Genomic DNA, 24,654 nt, shown 5'->3' on the forward strand with positions numbered 1-24,654 from the left:
CTCTGTCTCTCTCTCTCTCTGTCTCTCTGTCTCTGTCTCTCTGTCTCTCTCTCTCTCTCTCTCTCTCTCTGTCTCTCTCTCTCTCTCTCTCTCTCTCTCTCTCTCTCTCTCTCTGTCTCAGTCTCTCTCTCTCTCTCTCTCTCTCTCTCCTCTCTCTCTCTCTCTCTCTCTCTCTCTCTCTCTCTCTCTCTCTCTCTCTCTCCCTTCAATCAACATACTGCCCATTTTAAGGTATACATTAACTCCTATCCACTGAAGATCTCATGTTTGCGAAATAAACATGACATCACTGGTTCTTTCACTTGAAACCATCGAGAACCAGTTTTTTTGTATCAGATATGCTCCATATGTAAATTATTGTATTCATATTTAAATGCATTCAACTTAATGTGCACAGGTAGAGCCGCCCTTGTTTGATTGACTGTTCTCGCAAGTTTCTCGCAAGACTGAAGTTTCTCGCAAGACCTCAAGTGTCGCAGAACAGCAATGTAAATGAGGGGCGGGGCTATGGGATGATGTCGCCTGAGCGTTCAACAAGCGTGCTGCACTGGTAAAACTGACTAGTCCTGATACACGCGTTCACCTGCCAGGATTGTAAGAGACAATACCATACCAATCAGGATACAGCAGCAAAAGGAAAAGGTAGTGTATGTATTTATTTTGTGCCATTATCAAAATTTCCAAGATGTAAATAGGACTTTTTGTTTTATGGATGAGATGGGATGACAGTGATAGATTTTATGATTAAATACAGATATAATAAACGTATACATCTAAGGGGCAAATATAACAGAACAGAGAGTTTTTTCAATTTTCCTGCATATCATTTCTAATTTATTTATCAAAAAAACATAACTTAACCAAAACAGAAACCAACACACTAAAAGCTGTCTTATTTAGAAATGTGAGAACATTTCTAAATAAAGCTGACAATTAATCACACAATGTAACCCTGAGCACCATGTAACCAGGGATTAATCCAGAAAAACTTGTCTGACAACCTATTCAGTAAGTACGGTAAGGGACACCACAAGGAAGAAAACCATTAAATAAACCAAATTATGAAATATGCAATCTTATTTTACTTAATCATTAATTATTATTATTTATTAATGTTGTAAATGTATCAACAATTTATGCATACTTCTAGGTGTCTATAAGAAACAAATAAATCTCTCTATACTTATTGAGTTTTGAAAATCCTATCCTACTCAATTTGAATAAATTGTTTGTTTCCAACACAAACAAGGAAGTAGCAGCTTGTCAGTGTGTACGGAATGACACAGCACCGTCTAAAAGACACCAGATGACTCAGAATTAAACATTGTTAAGGTTTGTCATCCTCCCATAATGAATTGAGGGCTGGGGAATGAATGAATGCAGCCTTTTGTTTGGAAGGCTGGTGGATCATCTGCAGGCCTTGAACATGTTATTTGATTAATATAGACCTTAAGCAATGTATTCCTGAGGAAATCAAGCTTAAAGATGCTCTGGCTCTTAGCATCCCACCCCCGTTCTGCTCGTTGTGTACGCTCCCAAACAGGGTCCCTGGGGGGGGGGGTATTAACATATTCACCTCTCTATTGCCTAATCTTTTTCCTATATGGTAGGGACTTGAACTGCATAATGGACCCAACCTTAGGCGGTTCAAACTCCAAGTCCCTGTCCCCGTCCAAGGCAGCCTTATCAGCGTTCACGACCCAGGCTGGGAGTGCTCACCCTGGCTGGTTATTGCCTACATGTGAAAAGTCATTCCAATTTTAGAACAGATGCTTTTTTTGATTGCCAGACTGTCCTCTGTGGTGGAGATCATTCAAACTGTATTTTAACCTAACTCAGAATAACCTAAAGAGTTAATTGTAATTAACTGAAAACTGAAGTTCTCCTCGCTCCCGAGAGGCGAGGTCGTTTTTTTTTTTAGAGATGAAGCTGTCTAATATAATTAAGTATCTTGTGTGAATTATGAAATTAACCATGGTTTCCTCTTCCATCCCAGGGTCTCCGGGGGGGTTGGTGTGACGTCTTTTCAGGCCTATGTAAAAGATGGCCAACTTTGGAGGACATGCCATTCCGGGCACCTTCTTCCTGCTGTACGGCCTGTGGCTGGCCGTCAAACACACGCTACACCACACTGGAGGAAGGGCAAGACCGCCGGGCGGCCCAAGACCGCCGGGCGGCCCGAGGCGCCCGCCTTCCTCAGGAAGATGGAATATGTCGAGGGGGGATTCATGATGTTTGCTGCATTTGTCGGTTAGTTGGTCTCTTAACCTAAAGTGTTTCCAAACCTGTCGGTCGGGACCCCACTTGGGGGTCACCTAATTTACGTTGGGGTCACCGTAAACGTTTGAAGCCATAGATATCTGATAACCTTTTAATAAAGGTCTTGTTTAAAACAACCACAAGACCACAAGGATTTGTATCCACAATTTAACTAACGTGCTGCGAATCCCTATACACTGGCTGGGGTATTGATATTATGGGCAGATGTTAATGAAATTAAAACTATGTGAGAAGCAAAAACATGAACAAATATAAGAATATTCTAGAATTGTTAAGACCTACAAGCGGGCCAAAAGCCAGTCTAAAGTGCTCGTATAGCTCCGTCCTCCTCCTCACACTCTCTCCCCCCCCACCCTGACTCCCCTCTCCCCGTGGTGTATCCCCCCCGGGCTGCAGGTATCATGGTGGAGCAGTTTGTGGTGGACGGGCCCCACGCGCGGCTCTACAGCGGCGGGGCCTGGGTGAAGCTGATGAACTGGCAGCACAGCACCATGTACCTGTTCTTTGGCATCGCCGGCTTCGCCAACGTCACCAGCTTGATTAAGTCCATGCCCCTCGGCATAGATCGGATGTCCATCTCTCTGGCACTGTTTGTCGAAGGTACGGTGTATGGTTGTATAGTATGACATTATAGTAAACTGTGGAGGTAGCACTGAATAGTACGGTTGTACCGTACAATATATTATAGTACAGTATATTATGGTTTAATATCTTCAAGTACAGTGTAGTATAGTAGGATATATAGTATACCATGCAATATTATGGTGCATTGCTCTAGAGTAGAGTACAGTATAGCAGTATACAGTACATACTGTACTTTAATGTACAGTATAGTACAGTATTACAAATGGCAAAAAAAACACACAGTAGATCCACAGTTGAGTCAAAGCTCTTGGGGTATCCCTGACGTCCTGTCTCCCCCGCGTCCGTTCAGGGTTCCTGTTCTACTATCACCTGCACAGCCGGCCCCTCCTGGACGCCCACGTGCACACGCTGCTGCTGGTGCCCGTGTTCGTGGGCTCGGCCAACGCCATGCTGCAGGTGTTCCTCAGGGACAACATCATCCTGGAGCTGTCCCTGGCCTGCCTCTTCTTCCTGCAGGGATCCTGGTTCTACCAGGTACCGGAAGCACATGTAGACACACCCTACTTGTAATGAAGACACTCGCCCTTGTGATGAGGCCACTCCCCCTTGTGATGAGGCCACTCCCCTTGTGATGAGGCCACTCCCCCTTGTGATGAGGACACTCCCGCTCAGGATGAGGACACTCCCGCTCAGGATGAGGACACTCCCCCTTGTGATGAGGCCACTCCCCCTTGCGATGAGGACACTCCCTCTCGGCATGAGGACACTCCTACTTGTGATGAGGACACTCCCCCTTTGGGATGTAGCCATAGGGTCGATTTACCCTAATTAGTCCATTTAGCGTAGATTTACCATATAGTCACTTCCTAGCCTATAGTGTTGCAATAGGGTCAATGGGTCAACTTGTGATGTCACAAAGGTGTAGATTTACCCTGCATGGTCACTTAGCCTAGAATGTCACTACAGGGTAAATTTATCCCACTGGAACGGTAACCCTGTAGTGACATAGTCAAAAGTCCAATTGGTGATGTCATAAAAGATTAGATTTGAAGTGGCTTGTAGAGGTCCGATCAGCATCACACAGCGAGGTCCAATAGCGGCCCCTTAAATACAACTCAACATCTTTTAATTATCATTACCTTGCAATCTGTTGTAAAATAAGCAAGTGTTTTTTTGGTGTACTTTGAGTGATACTTTTTGTGCATAGAGGCTCAACAGCAGCTGACATGTGGTAACTGTAACAATGGGCATTGACATACTGGTCTGGTTAGGCTGGTTATTCAGGATTCATCACCTTCATGCATTCAAGATCCAAAATCAACATCCAGTCGCACTAAAACATTAGCATCAAGCTGCACATACTGTCTGAAGCTAAATCCCACCTGTCCCAGGTTATTCATTCGTAACCATGCCTTTACCTTGTTTTCAGATTGGATGTGTGCTGTTCCCTTTAAGTGGACCAGAGTGGGATTTAACGTTGCACAACAACGTCATGTTCACCACCATGTGCTTCTGCTGGCACATAGCCATGGCCCTGCTCATCATCAGCATTGTAGCCCTTCTGGTTTGTTCGTAAGTAGCACAGACAAAACATGACAGTGTCAATGGCTCAAAGATAACAGAAATCTTCACAAAGCTCTTGAGGTTGCCAACGGAAATAATTGATTTGGGGGTTTACTACCCTTAATTAGCTTTTAACAGGTACCGTACAGACTTGAACCATTGGCAAATATAAACGTTGAGTTTAACAAATTTACAAAGGGTATTTTATAAAGGTGTCGTTTATTTTTGTCTGTCAGGATACAGGTGAAACCGGCTATCTCGTATTGCCCTCGTATTTCAAAACAAAAGTTCAAAGCTCATGTTTTGCAGGCAATAAATATATATATATTTATATTATATACTGTATACATGATATATTAAATATACTGTAAATATATTATATAAATAATGTTTGTGTATCTATACACACATATATATATTTACACACATATATATATATTTGAATTAGCACACAAAGAGACTTCGAAAAAAATACTTTGATGTTAAATATTAACTGCATTGAAATATCTCAAAGTCTTTGGTTAAGTTATTTATTTGGTAGTTTGTCTAATAGCTAATTATTAATACCTTTCATTATGCAGGAGAATAATTGTTTGTTTCAACAGAATTGTGAAAAGAGTGTCTGGAGAGAGCAGAAACGTGGAGCTGGGCATGAGGAACACAACCAACTCCTCACAGAAGGCCCTGCTGGACGACACGGACGAAGAGTAACTTACACATGCACATACATTATGAAGTAATAATGTGTTTGTATCCATCATATATTTAAAACAGGTAATATATATTTTCAATGTGATTATTAATTACTGTTATGAAATTGTACATGTTGAAATTGTACATGAATGTTCAACCGAATACCTTAATGAATGTAAGACTGGAACGAATTACCATGAACTGAATACAAACTATAAGCCACTGTTACATGATAAATGACAAAAGCTCGGCTAGGCAATATAATGACCTAAAAACATAAACCTTTTTTCATGTTTTTATGGTTTGATTACTATGTCTAATGTTGCCATATCTTATGAAATCCTGAAAATATGTCAAACTGCACATCTGACAATAAACTACTTGGATAAGGAGTTCATGTTGGAGATAAACAATCCTATTCCAGATAAGCACATACACCGACTCACAAAGCAAAGCCTTTTATTAGCATTGTACAGACATAACAACAAAGATAACAATTATATTAACAGTGTCTATTGTCCTTATTGTAAGATTTCTTCCAAAGCGGAGTAAGTGTATTAAATGTTGTTGAACATAAATTATCCAAGGAGTGGTCTTTGAAAAACCCACAGAACATGTACACAAATGAACCAGTGGACTCGGTTGTTGAAGTGTTCATTAAGATCTCCATGGGGGGGGGGGGCGCTCATGGTTGAGGGGCGGCCGAGGGGTCCGGCGGACATTTCAGCGAGGGTGCGGTGGTGACCACCACGGTGGACACAGATTTGGGAGATCCCGTCGCCACGTGCTGCTGGAGCTGCTGGGTCTGAACGGTCTGGATCCGGACCTGGACGAGGGTCGAACACGTTTAGACTGCAGCACCTACTGCATCACGTCGGTCTGCCACTACAGCGAGGCGGGAGTGGTCTTTTTAACCTACCTGGTCAGCGTAAGCATGGTTTGGTTCATAAACTAGCTTCAATAGTTGTAACCTTTGATATAGCTTGTGTGTATAGGTCACATATAAGCACGAGCTAATATATACTGCTTAATTAGTTTATAAGCACAAGCTTTTTTTTGTCAAACTATCTTATAAGCATGAAATCATACAAACCTGTTATGAGGTGGCTTATGTGTTGCTAAAAGCATTAGCTGAACAAAGGTTTGTAGGTACAAACTCTCTAGTTAATGCCACAAAGGTCCATTGTAGAATTATATAGACTCACTTATAGCCTATAATCAGCCTACCGGTACATTTATTGCGAGCACAAAGATCACCTCAAGTATAAAAATGGTGCAATCTAGTCACATGATGCAAATCCGTGTATGCGTTGTGTACGCAAGTCAAATACATTTACATATGGCACCTTTCATGCACAGAAGTCCCACAATTCTTAACGGCTCAACACAGTTCATCATATAACCCAGCCACATAAGCATGGTCACATGACGTGAGTCAAGTCAAATGCCCTGGTGAGCCCAGGTCACATGACGTGAGTCAAGTCAAATGACCTGGTGCGCCCGGGTCCCATGAGGCGGCCTCACCTGCGTGGCCTGACCCTGCTGCTGCAGCTGCTGCAGCTGCTGGGCGGTGACGAAGCTGACCGGCTTGTTCCCGGCCATGAGCTTGGTGCCTGCCGGCATGGTGGTCAGGATGATGTTCCTCCCAAGGCTGCTGAGGCTACACACGGGGCCACGCGCACGCACACATGCAGACACACACACACACACACAACACAACCAGGCCTGAATCTATGGATTTGCGTTTACCTATTCGCCTAGCGGCCATCTTGGATCTAAATATGTGCATGGTGAGGGGGGGGGGGGGTGATCTTCAGTTGGCCTTTAATTCAGCACAAAATGTGAATTAAAGGCCATGCTTATTTCAGCTGTATACTTTTCCTGTTTATTAACTTTAATCCTATGTCTATTAGGGTATAAAAAAAACATTCTCATCTTGACTATCTTGGTTCTAAACGGTAGCTAAGTGGCGGAGGCCTTTTGGCCTTTTACTCTTATTTGTCTTTATTCTTTTGCCTCTTATTCATAAAGAAACACCACTTAAGGTCACCGAGAACAGAGATTGGAGATGATTGTAACTTTGTTGCTCCTCATTTGTGTGGACAGGTGAAACTTTTGGGAAATGCTGACCTCTTTGCCCCAATGTGCTCATGGCCACTGCTGTTCAATATGCACTGAGGCCCAATCCCATTTCTACCCCTTACCCCTTACCGCTTCAAAACAAGGTAGAGGGGTAAGGGGAAGGGTTAAGGGGTAGAAATGGGATTGGGTGAGTGTGTGGACTAAGCCTGAGCCTCGTGGACAGGGAGGGGCTCAGCTGCGGTGGGCTCCCCGTCTCCTGTGAGCTCACCTGGTGTTGAGGCTCCCCTTCACCATGGGCGAGGTCACCACACTCTTGGTCTTCAGCGGCTGGTTGAGGACGGACAGAGGCACCGTGATCCTGGTGGGCAGCTTACCCTGCGGGGGCGGAGGTGGACAGGTCTTATGTCGGGTATCAAGCTGCATGATGAGCTTATCAGACACAGGAGATACACCCAGCCTCTTCTAAAGGCCCCACCACACCCTATCAGTGACAGAGTGTATTAACATCGTGGATATGCATTTAAAAATCGGGACTACTAGGCTAGGAAGGGGACAGCAAGAGACAGCTGATCAGCCTCCCTTTACACGACATTGGCAGTAGGGCTGCTCGATTATGGGAAAAATCATAATCAAGAATTATTTTGGTCAACATTGAAATCACGATTATTCAAACGATTATTTTTGAGTATAAAAACATGTTGACATTCAGCATGTCTCTCCAAATTCTTTTTTTGTAACTGAGAACTTTGAAATTTCGCCTTAAAAAAAATACACAAAATGGTCAAAAATAAAATGTTCCAATCTAAAATGATGAACAGATATGTATCCAGCTGTTCTGCCCTTTCTATATAACATTTAAAAAAATAAAATAATCGCCCAGCCCTAATTGGCAGCATCCACCCATTGCATATAGTGACCCAACAAAGTGCAAACAGCTTAGCTGCATGTAATCAAACATCATCACATCCCCTAATGCCATCGTTTAAGTTCTTCCAAACCGCGTCCAACTCACCGCCTGCGTGGTCACCACCGTGGCCGTGACGGGCACGTGGCGCACGGTGCCGGTCGCCGTGCCGATGGTGAGCGGCGAGGCGGACACCGTGATCCCCTTGGCGCCGAGGGCACCGGCCGCCGCCATGGTCACCGTCCCGGGGCCGGCCGACACCGTCAGCGGCTTGCTGCCGGCCATGGTCGTCATGGTGATGGTCTGGCCCTGCTTGTGCGGGATGACCCCCAGGCCGGGCATGATGCGGATGGTGGCGGCGCCCTTCGAGTCCCCGGACGCCGACGACACGTGCGTGGAGAAGGTCCTGGTCTTCTGGTCGCCCACGGTGACGGCCAGCGTGGGCATCAGGCGGATGGCCGTGTCGGCCGCGCCCGCCTTCAGCAGCGAGGAGGAGGCGTGGCCCGCCTTGAGACCTTGAGACAGCATTGTTCCGTGGTTACCGGGGGTCAACGTCTCCTTGTTCCCCCCCCCCTGAGAGCCGAGGCCCTCCTGTCTTTGGAGCGCCTGGGGGAGGCGGTCTGATGTCGCTTACACGAACGTGACCTTCGCTTTATTTATTATCTATATTTATTAGCAGATTCTTCCATGAGAATGTCCTGGATGGTCTGAATTCAGATATGGACCACTAAGGGGCAGTTACAGCCTAGAGCCATTTTGATTAAGGTGTGAGGCAACAGGTGGACATCGGGGATTGAACCAAGTACCTTTCAGCTGGGAAGTAAACCCCCTCGCCCCTACACTATCCCCCCCCCCCCCCCCCCCCCCCCCCCCTCCCCCTGTGTTGATAGTCGTGATGATGAATATGTTATCCTACCGGCTTTCCCGGCCTCCGTCACCAGGCTGGAGAGGGTGGTGGAGGAGGAGGAGGAGGAGGAGTGGGGCGGGGTCACGTGCAGCGTGGCCGAGATGCTCTTCCCCCCGCCGTGGCCGGCCGAGCCCAGGAAGTCCGGGGAGAGCTTGACGGTGGCCACGGGCGACTTGGCCAGGGTGGCCATCATGTCGGGCGTGATGCGCAGCACCGTCTGGCCCTTGGCGTCGGTGGTGATGGAGGAGGGCGGCAGCCGCAGCACGTCCTTGCCCTGGATCCGCAGGTTGGTGGCCGTGAGGGGGATCCCGCCGCCACCCACGGACGTCTTCACGCCCAGCTGGCCGGTGATGGACACCTGTCGGCACAAACAGACACACAGACAAACACAGACAAAACACATGCGTGAGAACTGAGGCACCAAACCGATCGGCCCCCAGTGTCGAACGGTCTTCTGAGGTTTCGGCTCGACCTTCCCAACGGGAAGAAGTGTGACGCGCCAGCTGGGTTTGTGTTTGCTTTAAGCTAATCACGCCGCCAGATTCCCTGCCTCCAGCGACACGATAGGTCGGAACAAATACGAAGCGAAATGTTAATCGCGCCGGATTTGTGAGACTGATGCTACATTGGACCGTCGGTTCCAACACACTCTACCGTCGGTCTTCACAGTCCCGTCCAGAAAGGCTTCAATTTCCATTCAAATACATGAGAAAATCGAACGAGGTCGACGGAGAGCCCTCTTGGGCAGCATGTGGATCTACACGTCAGTGTGCCAACCAAGCAGCTACGCCACGTAGTGACCCGGGTTTGACTCCGACCTGCGACAACTGCGCTGCATATTAATTCCCTCTCGGCCTTCCCAGTCTGATATCTAGAGAGAGTTGACCTCTCTCTGGGACGCTCGTGGCTCAACCCACTAATGGACATATTCAAAGAATCAAGCAAAATTCACACAGAAGGAAATGTGTGGGCAGGATAGAGGCAGAGAGCTGTGGGCTCTCGGCATAATCAAACGTGGCCAAATGGTTTCACTTGCAAATGGCTTACGGGTGGCTCAAGGAACAGCCTAAACACCGCTTTAGACAGTCTCTCAAAGCATAAGGTAATGGACACCATTAGAAAAAACACACGGTATGCAGTGAGGAGAGATGCTGAGGGGATTTAAATCCCAATGCAAAAAGACAATAAAAACCGAAGAGGAAAGGAGAAAGACCAAAGTTACCTTGGGGCATATTCCCTCACAACCTAAAAAAAAGGGAATTTTTTCCTGATGGAAAAATAATATCCAGGCACTGGCTCGACAACTGCGTTAACGAGTAGCAGAGACCCACGTGCACCAGTGCGCTTATTTGAGAGTTAAAAGCAGAGCACAGCACAGCACTCTATCAGCTTGATAGCAGTGTAGCAGTACGACTTCATTATTGCACTAATGGATGTCAACATTATCATTAGGACTTATATGAACAACCAAACACTATGTTCTCCATTGTAATGCTAATGATTAGATCATTTGTTATTGGCTTCTCAAGGAGAGGTAATTCAAATGACATATTCCTATAGTGATATCATGTGGTTCAGTACAAGGACCTCTGATTTCATGGGTGAAACATGAAGACCTTCCCCCACTGGCGGCTCTCTTCATGGGCCTCCTCTTCTACCCCGGTCTGTTGTGTACACATGGGGGGGGGGGGGGGGGGGGGGGTGGGCACCTGTTTGATGCTCTGGCCGGCCATGCCCTGCAGGAGGGCGGGGGTGACCAGGGTCTTGGCCGGGCTCCCGGGGGTCCCGGGCCGGGGCTTGGCCACAGCCAGGGCCGACACCGACAGCGCGGTGGGAACCTGCACGGGGCTGCCGCCCGCCTGGCTCCGTAGCGGCAGGGACACCACCGTCTGCAAGACACGCGTTACCTAGCATCAGCGACGGTGCCGTCGAGTCACGAGGAGACGCACCCTTCAGTGGCCACGGAGACGGGGCGGGGCGGGACGGAGGGGACCTTTGTGCCCGGCGTCGCCCACCCTTTCCACCGGAGACCCCCGCGCTCACCGAGCGAAACAGACACCCTCGTCGTTGAGGGGGCGTACCTGCGAGAGGCACTTGGTTCCCAGGGAGACGGGCACCCTGATCTGGTGGGCGGTCTGGTGCAGCAGGGCGGCCTGCGGGCCCCCGACGGCGGGCTGGGCCGACACCATGCGGACCTGGGGCAGGGCCCCGGCCCCCAGGTGGCTGACCAGCCGGGCGGCGTGCTGGTGGGAGGCGGAGAGGGAGGAGGAGGAGGGCGGCTGCTGGGCGGCCGCGGAGGCAGCCTGGCTGCTGGGCAGCAGGGAGCCCAGTTGGGGCATGGAGGGAGGGGCCACCAGCAGCACCCTGGAGGAGGGGGGGGGGACACAGCGGGTGAGGGGGGTGAGGAGGAGTGCTGCCACCCGCCACTTGGGCGTAGCGGAAGCAAAGCTGTAGCATAACAGTGGCACAGCTCTTAGAGCTAGCTATCGCCGACACTGAGACAATGTACCGTAGCTGAAGTATAACTGCAGCAGAACTGTATTATAGATCGCTTGGAGTGTATACCAACATAGGATAGCTGTAGCAGACTGTGGCCTACCGGCAACACATATCATAACTAGCATAACTAGAGCGGACAATAGCATTGCTGTGACATCATTGCAGTACAATCCTATGTTTTTTAGGCACTTGAAAAGAAAACGAGAAACATTTGAGAAACCAAATCATAACATCGATTATTCATTTATTATATAAGGAGTATTTTATTGTTCCACCGACCCTGGGCTGCTCTTCACCATGTCCGGGAGCCCCGTCTTGGTGGGGGTGCCCACTGTGGAGGGCAGGGGAGATTTGGGGGTGGCGGGGGTGCTGGGGGTGGCGGGGATGGGGGACATGGGACTGGACTCCAGGCCGCCCTCCAGGGAGCCTTGGATCTTACCGCCAGGCTCTTTGCTCCCAGACTTCTGCAACATCATCATCACTTTGTTATGTCATGTGACACCATGTTCACGCCTCGGTGAGGAAGAACACACACCACCACCAGGGCTACAGACCAAACATAAACAATACAAGATACGGGAAAGTGGTACGACCGGATTTCCTCAATCTAGCGTGTGAATCACAAAGCATGCAGACTAAACCGCAGCCTTATGGAGGCTCTGGTGCTCACCGGTTTAGGGGCGGGTTTGGGTTTCTGCTGAAGAGCTTTCCTGGCTTTGGCTGCGGCGGCTTGGGCCTGGTGAATACGCTCTGGAGCACAGAAGAGAGAAATCAGGGAAACAGGTGCTGGAAGACTAAATGGTGTTGGCCTGCCCGGCCTATGTCAACTTACATAGGCAAATAGTTTTCCCTAAAAACATATTGTCTGGGAATATTTGATGATGACCCACACAATTCAAGTCAATAATGAGTAATAGACATAGCCAGTTGATAACCACTAATGACACGGCTGTTGTTGACATTATGCATTAACCTTTGTCCTACTCCTACATGTTTTCAACTCATAGTACCATCAGTACTTTTGCTGCGACGGCGCAACTTCCAATCCGGGATTAATACCAGCACATCGTATCTGATCCTATTCTGATGCGTCTCACCAAACTCCTCCTGGCTGCGGTCGCGGTGCAGGTAGATCCACAGCTTGCGTCCGATGTCGTACTTCACACACGGGTCTTTCTCGTAGTGCAGCCGGTCCAGCGCCCCACTCACCACCGTGTTCACCTACAAAATGTCAGAGAAAACGAATTTGATTATTATATATTTCTATGATAATTATTCATTATAACTCACTGCATTTATATCGTGCTTTTCACACTGGAATCCACTCTAAAATAGTGAGTGTGTGTATGTGATGTTAAATAATTACTATTTAGTCATTCAGCTAACACTTTCATCCAAAGCTTATAGAATACAGAGCGGAAGTATCCTGCTGTTTACCTTCCTGTGCAACTATTTCCGTGATTGCCTTCCTCTTATCGGCTGATACAAATACAAATCACACACACACGGCAAAGTGGTTCTGACCTGGGCGCTGGTGACATCAGGGGCTAGGAACTGGGAGTCCTTCAGGAGCTCACAGATCTCCGCCCGGGTCCCCTCTCCGTTAGGAAGCCTGGCCGCTGCGTCTCGCACTGGGGACAACAGGAGAGGAGCATATCCAGAAATACAGAAAGACATAAACGGAGCAAGCTGGTTGTTTTTCATAGACAGCACTTGAAGCACTTGCCTAAATATGAAAACAAAAACAAAAGAGAATCTAGTCCAAATTGTGAGTTTCTTAGATGGCAATTGGAATCCGTTTGTACAGAACACCAACATGGACCTGGAAGTTATATCGGTCAGCGATGGTAAGGATGCCTGGACCAAAAGATGTGTCGATTGAACAGGATTGATTCATGAATGAAATTCCACTTTTCCAAAACACATGAGATGAGATTCAACAAAAATATTATATAAAAAACCGTGGGCAGAGATTAGTGGTGACAGTGGGAAGGCAGCACCTTATCCACTCCACTATCCTATCTTACCCAGGGACAGGATGGTGACGTAGGCAGGCCGGTCGGATCGTAGCAGGGTGTGCTCCCGGGCCTTGTTCAGGGACATCTCCTTGTCGAAGACCCCTTTGACGGGCCCCACCACCGACTCGAAGCCATGCATCCGGAAGGTGAAGGCCTTGTGTGGCTGGTCGTAGCGCTGTTGTTCCTGCAGGGACAACAGTCGTTATTGTGATCCTCCATTTAGGTCAATTTAATTAAAAAGCCAACGTATTAGACCAAGTTCCACATGGATAGTCCTGTCTAAAAGAGGCCCTTATATTTGGTTGAGGCCAGGAAGGAGGATCTCTTAACCCAAGAAGGTCAACTGGTCAGGACTCCATTGATCCAATGACGTGATCGTGACGCTGTTCTTCAGAGAACATTTCTTCAGCCGTCTGGGACACTCTGTTTGAGCAGTCGAGTTGAATTTCGATTGTGTATCATTATTCACATTTTCCGTTAGTAGAAACCTCTGTTGTAACTCTGCCCAACTGTTCTTTTTATTTTTAGAAACTCCCGTTGAAATTTGGTAGTCACTCTGACTGCTTTGGTTGTTCAGCCTCACTTGTGAGTCGCTTTGGATAAAGGAGTACCGGTATGCTAAACGTCTTAATGTAAAATGTAAATCCGACATTCCCAACCTGGATCTGGAAGACGTGTCTCTCATCTCCCGTGCTGGGGCGCACCACGTAGTCCGTCCAGCTGCTGGGACACGGGAAGACAAGACGCACGTCACTGCTCATGCTCTTTGAAACATAGGACTGTATTGAATATGAGTGTTGCTGTAACCTAGGACACGTACACCCTAGGCACGGGGGAGGTTATCTCCGATAGGTCTTCATGCTCCATCTGTGAAAGAAACAAGAGACGCTCTTATTGAATAATACTTATGGGGAAAGTCATAGGAAAGCAGTTTTTTTTTTATATTTAATATTCCCATTGATGTCTCCAATAGAGGCTCCATGGCAAATGTTGAGTATGGTACCTTGACCACCAGGTCCTTGGAATCGATCCACAGCTGACACAACGCACTGAGGTCCTTCTCTGCGTCTAGACTGGGCCCTAAAAACACAGGATCGTTCGATAAGATTACACCGATTTTTTTGCCCGTCAACTGATCAAACATCAACAAGGGAGAAATAACAACAACCATTTACAACCACAAGCTGGGAACAAAATTGCAATAAGAGAAAGTGCAATAGGAAGGTCTTTGAGGTCAGTGTTTTTCAACCTGTGCTACGAGTACCACTGGTGGTACGTAAGGGTACTGCAGGTGTATGTGGGATTTAATCCTTGAAATAGATCAATTTACCATCATAGAAAAAATTATATGGATAATATACTAATAAATAAATAATAAAAATATTGTTCAGTTAATATAGCATTAGGACATATTATTAGGGTGTTGTATCCTACGGTTATCACTGATCAACTGATCATTCTAATCAACTGATTGCAATTATGCAAACACCACACAGGCATTTATTTATTAATTTATAAATATATTTTTGGACGTCGTGAAAAAGTTGTGTTTCTTCTGTGTCAGAATTACAGAAGATAAGAATCACGATTCTTACGGGAACATGTTTTTCTTTGTTGCTAAATAAACACACTGGGACCGTAAGCAGTGTTGCTGAGTATTTCTTTATACAGTTTCCACTGGCCATAGACAATAATAATTGTGTAAAAACGGAGCACTGGAACTCTCTGCTGAACCACTGCTTGTGTATTGACCTATTTTTTATAATCTGAGGTGGTGAGGTTCTTGAGGGTCAAAGTCCTCTCCCAACACTCACTGTACACAACGGTTACGAAGCAGTGCTACAAACAAACAAACAAACAAACAAACAAACAAACAAACAAACAAACAAACAAACAAACAAACAAACAAACAAACAGCCAGCCTACCGATCCACCTCCACTGCTGGGACTGATCCCCGAACTCCACGTAGGGAGAGAAGCCGGTGGGCAGCGTCATCATGCCATCTGGGATACAACCAGCAGGGGGGAAATAATCAAACACATGGAGCCAGGAGCGGCAGCTAGCTCGTGACATTAAGAAGCTAAAGCTGCCATGAGCCACCGCCACCAGGGGTTAAATGGTTGCATGTCGAGGGTGAAATGCATTGCGGTTAATAGGATAATCTACAGGGGTAGGAGAGTGAAAGAGGGTACAGAACAGGCCGACCTTTGGCTTCTCCAGCGAGGAACTGCAGGGCAGGAAGTACTAACTCCGACCAACAGGAAGCAAAGGAAAACCAGGGGTTGAGGGAGGTGGCGGGAGACAACTGCCATGTTTGAACCTTCTCCTCGAGCTGGAAATAAAATAAGAAAAAAAAAAAAAGGTACAGAAAACACTAAAACGTAAGCATTTACATTGCAGGTGCATATCTGGGTGTCGGGCCCTGCCCCCTACCAGAGAGGTACTGGAGAGACTCTCTGTCTTCATGATAGACTCCAGCAGGTTGAAGAAGCTGATGGAGATCTCCTCCACCACCGCTGGGCTGCTCTGGCACTCCTCAATGACCCTGGAGCACAACAACTTGTTACCTCCTACATTTGCTGTGTTGTTCTCTTATTCAATGATGAAAAAGCAGTGGCGTTAGAAACACTATATGTGTATAGAGTATATTCCTATAATTGTGATTTATTCACTGAATTCTGAATTTATTAAGTAGGCCAATGTTCAAAAAGAATTTCAATGCTGCAGTAAATTATCATAGTCAATATAATGCTGCATATATTATTTCATATTTTCTAACTATTGCTGTGTGTGTGCGTGTGCGTGTGTGTGTGCGTGTCAAATTCGTGTCTATGTTACACTGTATTAATTAACTATACAGCACTGTGTATACAACCGATAATGCTTGTAAATATAAGACATAATATAACATAAAACATAATACTGTATAGAACATCAGAGTAAAGGCAGGCAGCTCACTCCTCCTTGACGTTGGCCAGTGGCGGTGGGGTGGGCGTGTCAGGGAGAGAGGGGACGTGATTGGCCGATAGAGCCGCGGCATCGGAAGTCATGAGGGCCTCACACGGGTCCTCAGCCTCCAGCTTCACTGTCGTCCTCAACCTCTTCTTCCTCCTCTCCTCTTTGATCTTCTTCTTGGGCAAAGCGAGGTCAAACAGAGCTGGGAGGGGCAGAGCAACACGACGAGGTTGAAAATTTTCCCTCCAACATCAAAGTGTGTTGTTAACATGTGTTTGATGCTGTAACTACTGTGTCATGCTTCCAGTACCAAGAAATCGGTGCTCCGATTCTAAATCGGTACTCTGCCCGGTTGTTGTTGTAGAAACAACTACAGTAGGTTATGCAGGCAGCACTATAACTTTTATTTTTGTGTCTGTAACTGGAAATATAACTTGGTCGCCTCACTTCCGAGTTTGCTTTGTATAAAGCGTATGCCGAGTCCCTAAATATAAATATAGAGTTGTTATTGTTTACTTACCCACAGAGGAGCCCTTCCGACCTATGTTGACCCTGGAGAGCATGTTCCCCAAGTGGATGTCAGAGGTGACGAGGTCAGGGTGGTCCTGGGGGAATAAGGTCGTAGAACATGAGGAATGAGGGGGTCTGCATATTAAAGATGAACATACGTCGGCCGACTTGTTGTCTAGCGCTACTTACCGGATGCCTCTTCCTCTTCTCTCTGTGGTTCTGGAGCATGCTCTTCAAATCCTGCACGCCTAGCTCGGGTTTTTCTGTCAACAACAAGGAAACCCTCTATAAATACATGCGTTTGAGGAAGAAAGACACATGGTCGAGTTTTGATTCCGACTCGAGGGTGAGGCATCACTGACCGGCGGTCTTCATGTCCTGGGTGGAGAGGCTGGGCAGGACGCGGAGGGGGAGGCTGGTGGTGGGAGACGAGGGCGACTGAGGCGCTGGAGGCCATGACTCTGAAAAAACAAGGCACCATAACACTACTTCAGATTTGAACACTTTTTTTTTTACCAATTTTGTTGACGTTCCTATACAAAGTAACTTACAGTGATGCATTGCCATATAAAGAGCGGCAGGAGAGTTAAATACTGTCAAAATAATGGCATTCAATCTGAAAACCTTTATTTAAAGTTTCCCTTTGTCAGCCTTGTTCATGATTGTTGAAACAGGCACACTTTACCATGACATCTTATGTCCTCTAAAACAAAGGCTGAATAGCTTTCCACAACCTTTCATGATCTGGTTCGATCGTTTTGTTGTACTGGAAATGCTATAAATGACATATGCATGATATATAAGAAGTAATATAGCAATATGCAAAGTATACACAAACCATTCACACAAAATTTAAATGTGTGTGTCTCTCTCTCTCCCTCTCCCGCCCTCTCTCTCTAAATAGGTTTTAAATATCAAGGGTCTATCTTATAAAGGAAAGGTACTGTGCAATCAATTAATATTTAAGTATTGTTTAGTTGAATCTAATCTTGCATAAAACCAAGGTACAATCAAGAACCCGTTTCAGCTGCATGTCATCTTCAACCCCACTTTCAACATAACAGATTTGATTTCTCCTGAAGGAGACGAACAAAGACTTGACGGAGGAGACCACTCACCTCCGTCGTCGTCAGAGGAGGCGTTGCTGTCCCCGCACTCGGCCTTCACCTCCCTCAGGATGCGGCCCACTCTCCTTCGGATCCTGGGCTCCTGCGGCTCCAGCTGGCCCCTGGGGTTCAGGGGCCGCTTCTGTGGCACGTCCAGCCCGCTGTGCACGGCTAGCTCCAGGAGATCCTGCCGCGCAACGGAAAACACAAAAACAGAGGACGCTGTTCAGCATTCACATGTCGCAAACACAACAACAACAACCAATATTAATACTATAATTTTTCCAGCAGCATAACAATTCATATGGGTAACAACAGAAACAACGTAAACTGCCAAACATAAGGTCATAGATAGTTAGTACTTCATAGTAAAATTAGGCAATAGTAAAAGCTTCTTAATATCAAGTGTAATCTTAAAGTAGAAAAAAAAAAATAGTAGCACTCTGCAAATGGCGACTATAGTCTTTAAAAAGATAGATCCCAATTCCACAGTAGTACAATTTTGTACCACTTTGGTGCACACAGCACTTGTCACTTTGAACAAGTGTTGGCGGTCGTTTACCTTCCTGGAAACAAGGATCTGCTTCAGTAGTCTGTGGTAGTACTGCTGTAGAGAGTACAGACGCCTCTTTCTCTGAGACTTAGCACACAGCTGCCTGTACTTCACCACCTCAGGATTAAAGTAGCCATCTGGTTTAAATGATACAAGAAAAATAACACAATTAATAAACACTCCCATAACAAATAGTAATATAGAACGGTGTGTATGTTTATGTGAGACTTGGCAAGTGAGATCATTATATTATATTAAATAGGCCGCACCTCTGAATAATCTCTGAGCGAGATGAAGGGGATTTCCAAAATTAAAGCTTTGGTTGTTGAAAAGATTACTGACGGCACTGTCCTGCACAGCGACGTTATTCCCTGGGAACTGCGGCAGAAACTGACGCAGGTGGTGCCTCTGGGAGTCTGACAGCACGTCAGTCCATGTGCTCTCACTCATCACGGAGAAGAATACGTCAGGCTGCAGGGAACACAGTGTACAATCGTATACATTTAGAATATATCAACATTTCAGTGGCTCACAAGCTCTACAAAGCAATTAGATGACGAGTAACTCACGTCCTCAAGCAGATCCTCGGGTAGGCTCACCCGACAGTTTCCAAGCATACACTCCTCTGTGATTTGCCCGTTACTTTCTTCCCTTGTACCAAGTGGGTCTGTCAGTATGTGTGCAAGGTCGTCCATGCTGCCCTTTCGCTGGGTGACGGAAGACAGAAAGTTGCTCATGCATTAAACAGGGACAAATGACCAAGTCACCACGTAAGGCAAACCAGATCTGATCCAAGTGCTCTCCAAGCTACCGATCATCTACGTTTCACCCTGTTAACTTAATAACCCCAAACGCTGTATAATTAAAAAGTAAACTTACTAAATAAAGAAGAGCCAAGATTGCATAAATGTTTAGCTTGGCATACTTACATGATCCGTGCAGAAAAACCTTCCACAGTAAAGAGGCTAGAATAGGCTCAGAGTCGCGGCGTTTTCTTATTGAACCTCAACAACATATTAGGCTGAATGTTACATAAATGTGCATTCACAATCAAACGTGGAATAAGCGAAACGACTGACGCTTAAAACATTTTTCTGCCAATGATCTTAGTAGTGCACACAGAACATTTCGAGGAACGGATTCTCCGCCATACCACTGTCTTCTTCTTCAATGATAAACACAGTGTAGTGAGGCTCTACCGCCCCTATGGGTCAGCTTGGGCAGTGCACACTGCATTCAGTGCTGTGGTCGTTCTGTTGGCGGCATGTGGCTCAGGAGGTAGAGCGGGTTGGCTGGTAACTGAAGGTTGCTGGTTCTATCCCATCGAGCCAGGGCCGACGGACTGCGGGGGAAAGTGAGGCAGTCCTGGGGGGGCCCAAGGCAGAGGGGGGGCCCATGGCAATAAAAAAAAAGAAAAAAGAAAAGTTTTTTATTTCTTTTGAATTATCCACCAGCCCATAGTGTTAGGAGTCGCACACGGCCACACGTATCCCCCCCCCCCCCTTCAACAATTGTTCTCTACCTCCCCCCCCCCCCCCCCCCCCCCCCTCCGTCAACAATTGTTCTCTGGGGGCCCATCAGTACCTCTTGTATACAGGGCCCAGGATTTGGTGCCACGGCCCTGCATGGAGCTATACAGTTCTATCCCGACTCCTCCTAGTTGAGTACCGAGGTGTGAGTGCACCCTGAGGATGCACTCACACTAGGCCATCTGGCCGTGGCCGTTTTCACACCTAACCGTGCTCAAATCTGCCAGTGTGGCCAGTCTGGCCAGGCCAGGCCAATTTGGCCAATTGGGAGAGGTGTGCTGCTACGGTACGGGCCGCTACGGTACAGATGCTAATAAGCCGACACGCGCACATGCACGGCTACGCAACCTGAGCTGGATGACGTATAGTCCATGCGACGACCACGGACATAATAAAGGCGACAAGCCTTCTTTCCCATTAAACGGTAAACATGGCGTCAGGCGGTTCAACTGTTGGAGTGTTCTCTGTGTTGTTGTCCATTGTTGTTAAAACTCTGACTGGCGGCAGAATTTATTATGGTCCATGCAGTGGACGCTTGGTGATGACGTGTTACGATGTGATGACGTATGTACAAGAGCCTACCGTGGCCAGGCCACAGTTGCGACGGCCACACGGCCACGGCCAGATTGCCTAGTGTGAGTGCACCTAAGACGCCTAACCCTAACTGCTCCTGACAAGCGGGCTGTCACCCTGCATGGCTGACGCCGCCGTCGGTGGGTGAATGTGTGTCTGAAATGGCTGAATGTGAGGCAATATTGGAAAGCCGTTTGAATGTTTAGAAAAGCGCTGTGTAAATGCAGTCCATTTTGCATTTTGCAGGCTGGATGAACCGACCCAAAATGGGCAGTATGGTCGTCAAAATATTGCTGGCAATAGTTTGCGTGTATATTAACGTAAACTTGGCTTGACTTTGACAGGAAAACTGGAAACTGATCAATGCAGTCGAAAGAAACACGTAATCGAACATGTGAATTCAGCTGAAGGATGGTGAATTAACACCTAAACGCTTCCTCCTTACCTGTCTCTAGCAAGTAAGGTAGGCCAACAGCAGCACTGGTCTCTCTCCATCGCCCCCCTTTTCATAAATTCATTAATGCGTAAATATTCTTATTCTAACTAGCTATAGATTTTTACCAACTTATTTACGTTTGACCCATTTCGTTCTTTGAACATGTTGACGCCTTTCTATTGCATTTTAACTCAATTATGTATGTATTAGTAAATTAGCTTATTCAACTGCTAACATTGGAATCAAATTGGGAAAAATGAATGTTCATTCTCTAAACATTAAATATTTTCAGCTGAATATATTATACTTTCACAATGAAACTGTAATAAATGTCTCTAAAACTGGACATAAATCACATTGTCGCACAACCATTTGAAATGTGTTGTCTCACAAGCGCCCCAGAGCCCCTCAGCCCTCAACGTTTATGACTGTGACTTGACACCACCCCTTATTTGATTCTACAATGAACATGAGTTACCTGTCAATCTCTCTCTCTCTCTCTCTCTCTCTCTCTCTCTCTCTCTCTCTCTCTCTCTCTCTCTCTCTCTCTCTCTCTCTCTCTCTCTCTCTCTCTCTCTCTCTCTCTCTCGTTCTCTCTCTCTGTCTCTCTCTCACCCTGGATCAACTGACCTTCATGAGTTCCATGCCAATATTGTCCCTTCATTCCTGCCCCCCCACCACCCCCCACCCCCTTCACACACACACAGGCACACCCCCCCCCCCACACACACACACACACACACACACACACACACACACACACACACACACACACACACACACACACACACACACACACACACACACACACACACACACACACACAAACGCACACACCAGTACAGGGACAAGGCAGAGGGTGGCTGGCTGAGTATCAACTGGTGACTTTATTTTCTATTTCTCTGTAGGTCAGCTCTCTTATGTCTTGAAGGGATGGCTGAAGCGGCTGAAGAGGAAGAAATTCAGTTTCTGCGCACGGTAAGTCCCACAATGTTAATGGCATCTATTTTGAAAGGTTGTCTACTGATGAACCGCTCATGCAATGTATTTAATGTTGATAGTAAAATGGTTGAGCCTTTCCGTAGTGGCCCCCCAAACTTTTTGGAATAAGCGAGAGGGTGGGCCACCACAGTCTTACACATTAATGGGAAACCCTGCTGCCAATTTGTTGGCATTGTACTCTATTTTCCATCCCATGCTACTCGATATGTCATTGTGTCATCCCTGTAGCATTAAAGCTGTTGCACCAAGCCCAACATTTACGCTATTACGCTCTAAAACTCTTTTGCACTATTTCTTAACCTCCGTTTTTGCTTAACCAAATTCCGTTGGAAGTAGGCTCATTCCCCCCAGGTGAGCTTCCCATTAGCAAGGCTGTTTTGTAATCCATAGCAGAAATTGGAGTGTCATTATGATGTTGGCAGTGATGGTATAAACCTAAACCTCCCTTCTGATACCAAGATTGAGATTGGAGATGTGATCGGGATGTGAGGTATGGCATCACTGCTTCAAAGCAAGAGATTTTTAAATAGGCCACAGAAGTAGTGACAGAACACAGACACAAATCCTTAATTGTACCCAACATTATTTTGTGGCAATAAGGCTAAATAGATTGCTTTTCATAACCTTAAAAATGAACTATGATCTAATTTTAGCTTTCTACATTTAATATACTGCAGATCTTCAAGTCTAATTGTACAAACGCCAACTCCTAGCAAGTTGGGTCAGGTTTTATTTTTAAGTGGTGTGAGATTTTAGCTAATAATAGCTAGTTTTAGCTGCATCAGTGGCTGGCACCTGTTTGATAGCGCTCTGGTAAACAAACAGGGGCAGGGAGAAGGCTTTGACTCTCTAGTAATTGTTTGGTCTGTCACCTCTTAACAAACGGTTGACAGCCATTAAGAGCCAAATATGTCACAAATAAAATTAATGTAACAGTGATCATTATTATTACCACAAGAATTTCATTTAATGGAACTTTTTCAAAATGCTCACTGATAATCACAATGTTAATGGTCTGAAAGGCATGACATCAGCTCTCGATAGACCATACAGTACATCCTTCGCTCAGCTTAGAGTTTCTATATTTACAGCGTGAGGATTATCGACTTCATAGACTTGTTCCTTTCTCCACCTGCTTCAGTCCATACGGGCAGCCCTATTCTGCCCTGTTAGGGGTGAGTGAGACAACATTTATCGTCTAGCCCACAGAGTAGTCAGCCTCTTGGCCTTGGATAATTCTTTCATTGGTTTTGTATCACAGGTGACACTTTGATGTAGGGCTAGTTCACCACAGATCATCAAGCGTCAATGGGTTTCAGGAAGCAATAGCATAACAATTCACTATCACATTGTATCACGAGGAATCGCATTGTTCCCAAAAGTACATTAACAAAGTAATAACCTGAATCAAGTTGTGTGAATATTCAGCATTGAGAGACTCCTAGTGAAAGTGATGAAGTCATGTAAATCATATTTAGACTTGATATAGTTGCCGTTGGTTTTCCTAATTAAACTTGATGCATCAAAAGTAGATGCTGGCCAAATGGATATCTGTCTGCTGCACTACAGAATTGTGCTCATACCAAACAATGTAGGATAGTCTATTTCTTGTGCGTTCAATCTGAAAGATTGAGGGTTTTACACCCATCAGAACCTGCCTGTTAGCATTCATTATTAAGCAAGACGTCTTAATCTGAGGACGAGGAAATACATTAACAGTTGGAAAAGAGGTTAAGGTGGTTGACGATGATGACTCTGAGGTTGGTTGGATGTGTACACGTTAACGTTAACGTGTACACACATGGGGTGACTCATTGCATTTCTGACCCTAAATGTAATTGAACAGTCAAGCAAATTTGGAAACGCAAGACGGAGTATAACCTCATGGAAAAAGCACAAGAGTACATTGCTTCAATTTTGCAGGGTACATTCATTTTAATCTAGCCCGGCTGTAGAAAACCAAAACCAAACACTAGGCCCGTTCCCTGCTTCACCGATCAGCCACTAGTTGACACAAACCTCAGCAAAGATGAGGTCCTGGACTGGCAAAAGCGGCATGTACGTCTCTGCTTACTAGAGGCATAGACCTTCCCGGATCTTCTCACAGAGAGGTTCGCACACAGTTCACAATATGGGCTTAATCCTTCTCTTTGTTGGCCTTGATCTGTATCAAAGGCCCAACCCCTACATGCTCCTTTGAGCGAGGGGGCGATTTTGAGAACAGTGTGAGATAGATTTTGAAAGTATCCAACTGAATAAATCCCACCCCAGACCTCCCTTCTTATCTACTCCCAAAACACAGAACTAGCTTGTTAGCTTTAGGAATAGGTCTGGCTTGCCTCCGCGAAGACTCTGGTCTTGCACAATGAGTGCATGCGCAGGTAGCCTCATAGGTGAGTAGACAGACATCCAGGCCATCGTCGAGCCACATGACATGATTGGAATTAAACAAATTAAA

At 46.2% G+C, this 24,654-nt stretch overlaps 3 protein-coding genes across 11 annotated transcripts in view; 2 read left to right on the forward strand and 1 right to left on the reverse strand.

Annotated features, from left to right (window-relative positions):
• The first annotated feature begins 491 nt into the window (after positions 1 to 491).
• tmem45b (transmembrane protein 45B) lies at positions 492 to 5,513 on the forward strand. The gene is given in 7 exon segments (XM_060056719.1): positions 492 to 642; positions 1,997 to 2,128; positions 2,131 to 2,250; positions 2,677 to 2,880; positions 3,215 to 3,399; positions 4,295 to 4,437; positions 5,034 to 5,513. Coding segments are annotated over 6 exon segments (843 nt in total). The 5' UTR covers positions 492 to 642; positions 1,997 to 2,043; the 3' UTR covers positions 5,140 to 5,513.
• A 50-nt stretch (positions 5,514 to 5,563) lies between these two features.
• On the reverse strand, positions 5,564 to 19,904 carry nfrkb (nuclear factor related to kappaB binding protein). Of its 2 annotated transcripts, none has more exons than XM_060056718.1 (27): positions 19,586 to 19,904; positions 19,226 to 19,363; positions 18,926 to 19,127; positions 18,666 to 18,793; positions 18,116 to 18,290; positions 17,360 to 17,458; positions 17,187 to 17,260; positions 17,008 to 17,092; positions 16,491 to 16,689; positions 15,966 to 16,077; positions 15,738 to 15,864; positions 15,458 to 15,535; positions 14,535 to 14,611; positions 14,352 to 14,398; positions 14,191 to 14,254; positions 13,541 to 13,715; positions 13,038 to 13,144; positions 12,611 to 12,734; positions 12,184 to 12,263; positions 11,793 to 11,974; positions 11,096 to 11,378; positions 10,724 to 10,903; positions 9,024 to 9,372; positions 8,216 to 8,622; positions 7,472 to 7,578; positions 6,646 to 6,781; positions 5,564 to 5,947 (listed from the first exon to the last, which is right to left on the reverse strand). In XM_060056718.1, exons 2-27 carry the CDS (start codon positions 19,349 to 19,351, stop codon positions 5,807 to 5,809), a joined length of 3,864 nt encoding a protein of 1,287 aa, XP_059912701.1. In that variant the 5' UTR covers positions 19,352 to 19,363; positions 19,586 to 19,904; the 3' UTR covers positions 5,564 to 5,806. The 2 variants fall into 2 exon arrangements, with proteins under 2 accessions (XP_059912701.1, XP_059912700.1); XM_060056717.1 differs by having other exon boundaries at positions 11,793 to 11,977; positions 19,586 to 19,902.
• A 1,976-nt stretch (positions 19,905 to 21,880) lies between these two features.
• Positions 21,881 to 24,654, forward strand: part of LOC132461553 (ryanodine receptor 1-like) — a 66,495-nt gene continuing 63,721 nt past the window's right edge. For 4 of the 8 annotated variants that reach the window (XM_060056720.1, XM_060056723.1, XM_060056721.1 and 1 more), the window contains exon 1: positions 21,881 to 22,172. In XM_060056720.1, the coding sequence (XP_059912703.1) occupies positions 22,128 to 22,172 (45 nt within the window). In that variant the 5' untranslated portion in view covers positions 21,881 to 22,127. The remainder of the gene's footprint in view (positions 22,173 to 24,654) is intronic. The other 4 variants (XM_060056725.1, XM_060056726.1, XM_060056727.1 and 1 more) reach the window with 1 other exon arrangement.

This window comes from Gadus macrocephalus, chromosome 7 (assembly GCF_031168955.1).
Source record: "Gadus macrocephalus chromosome 7, ASM3116895v1".
Taxonomy (NCBI): domain Eukaryota; kingdom Metazoa; phylum Chordata; class Actinopteri; order Gadiformes; family Gadidae; genus Gadus; species Gadus macrocephalus.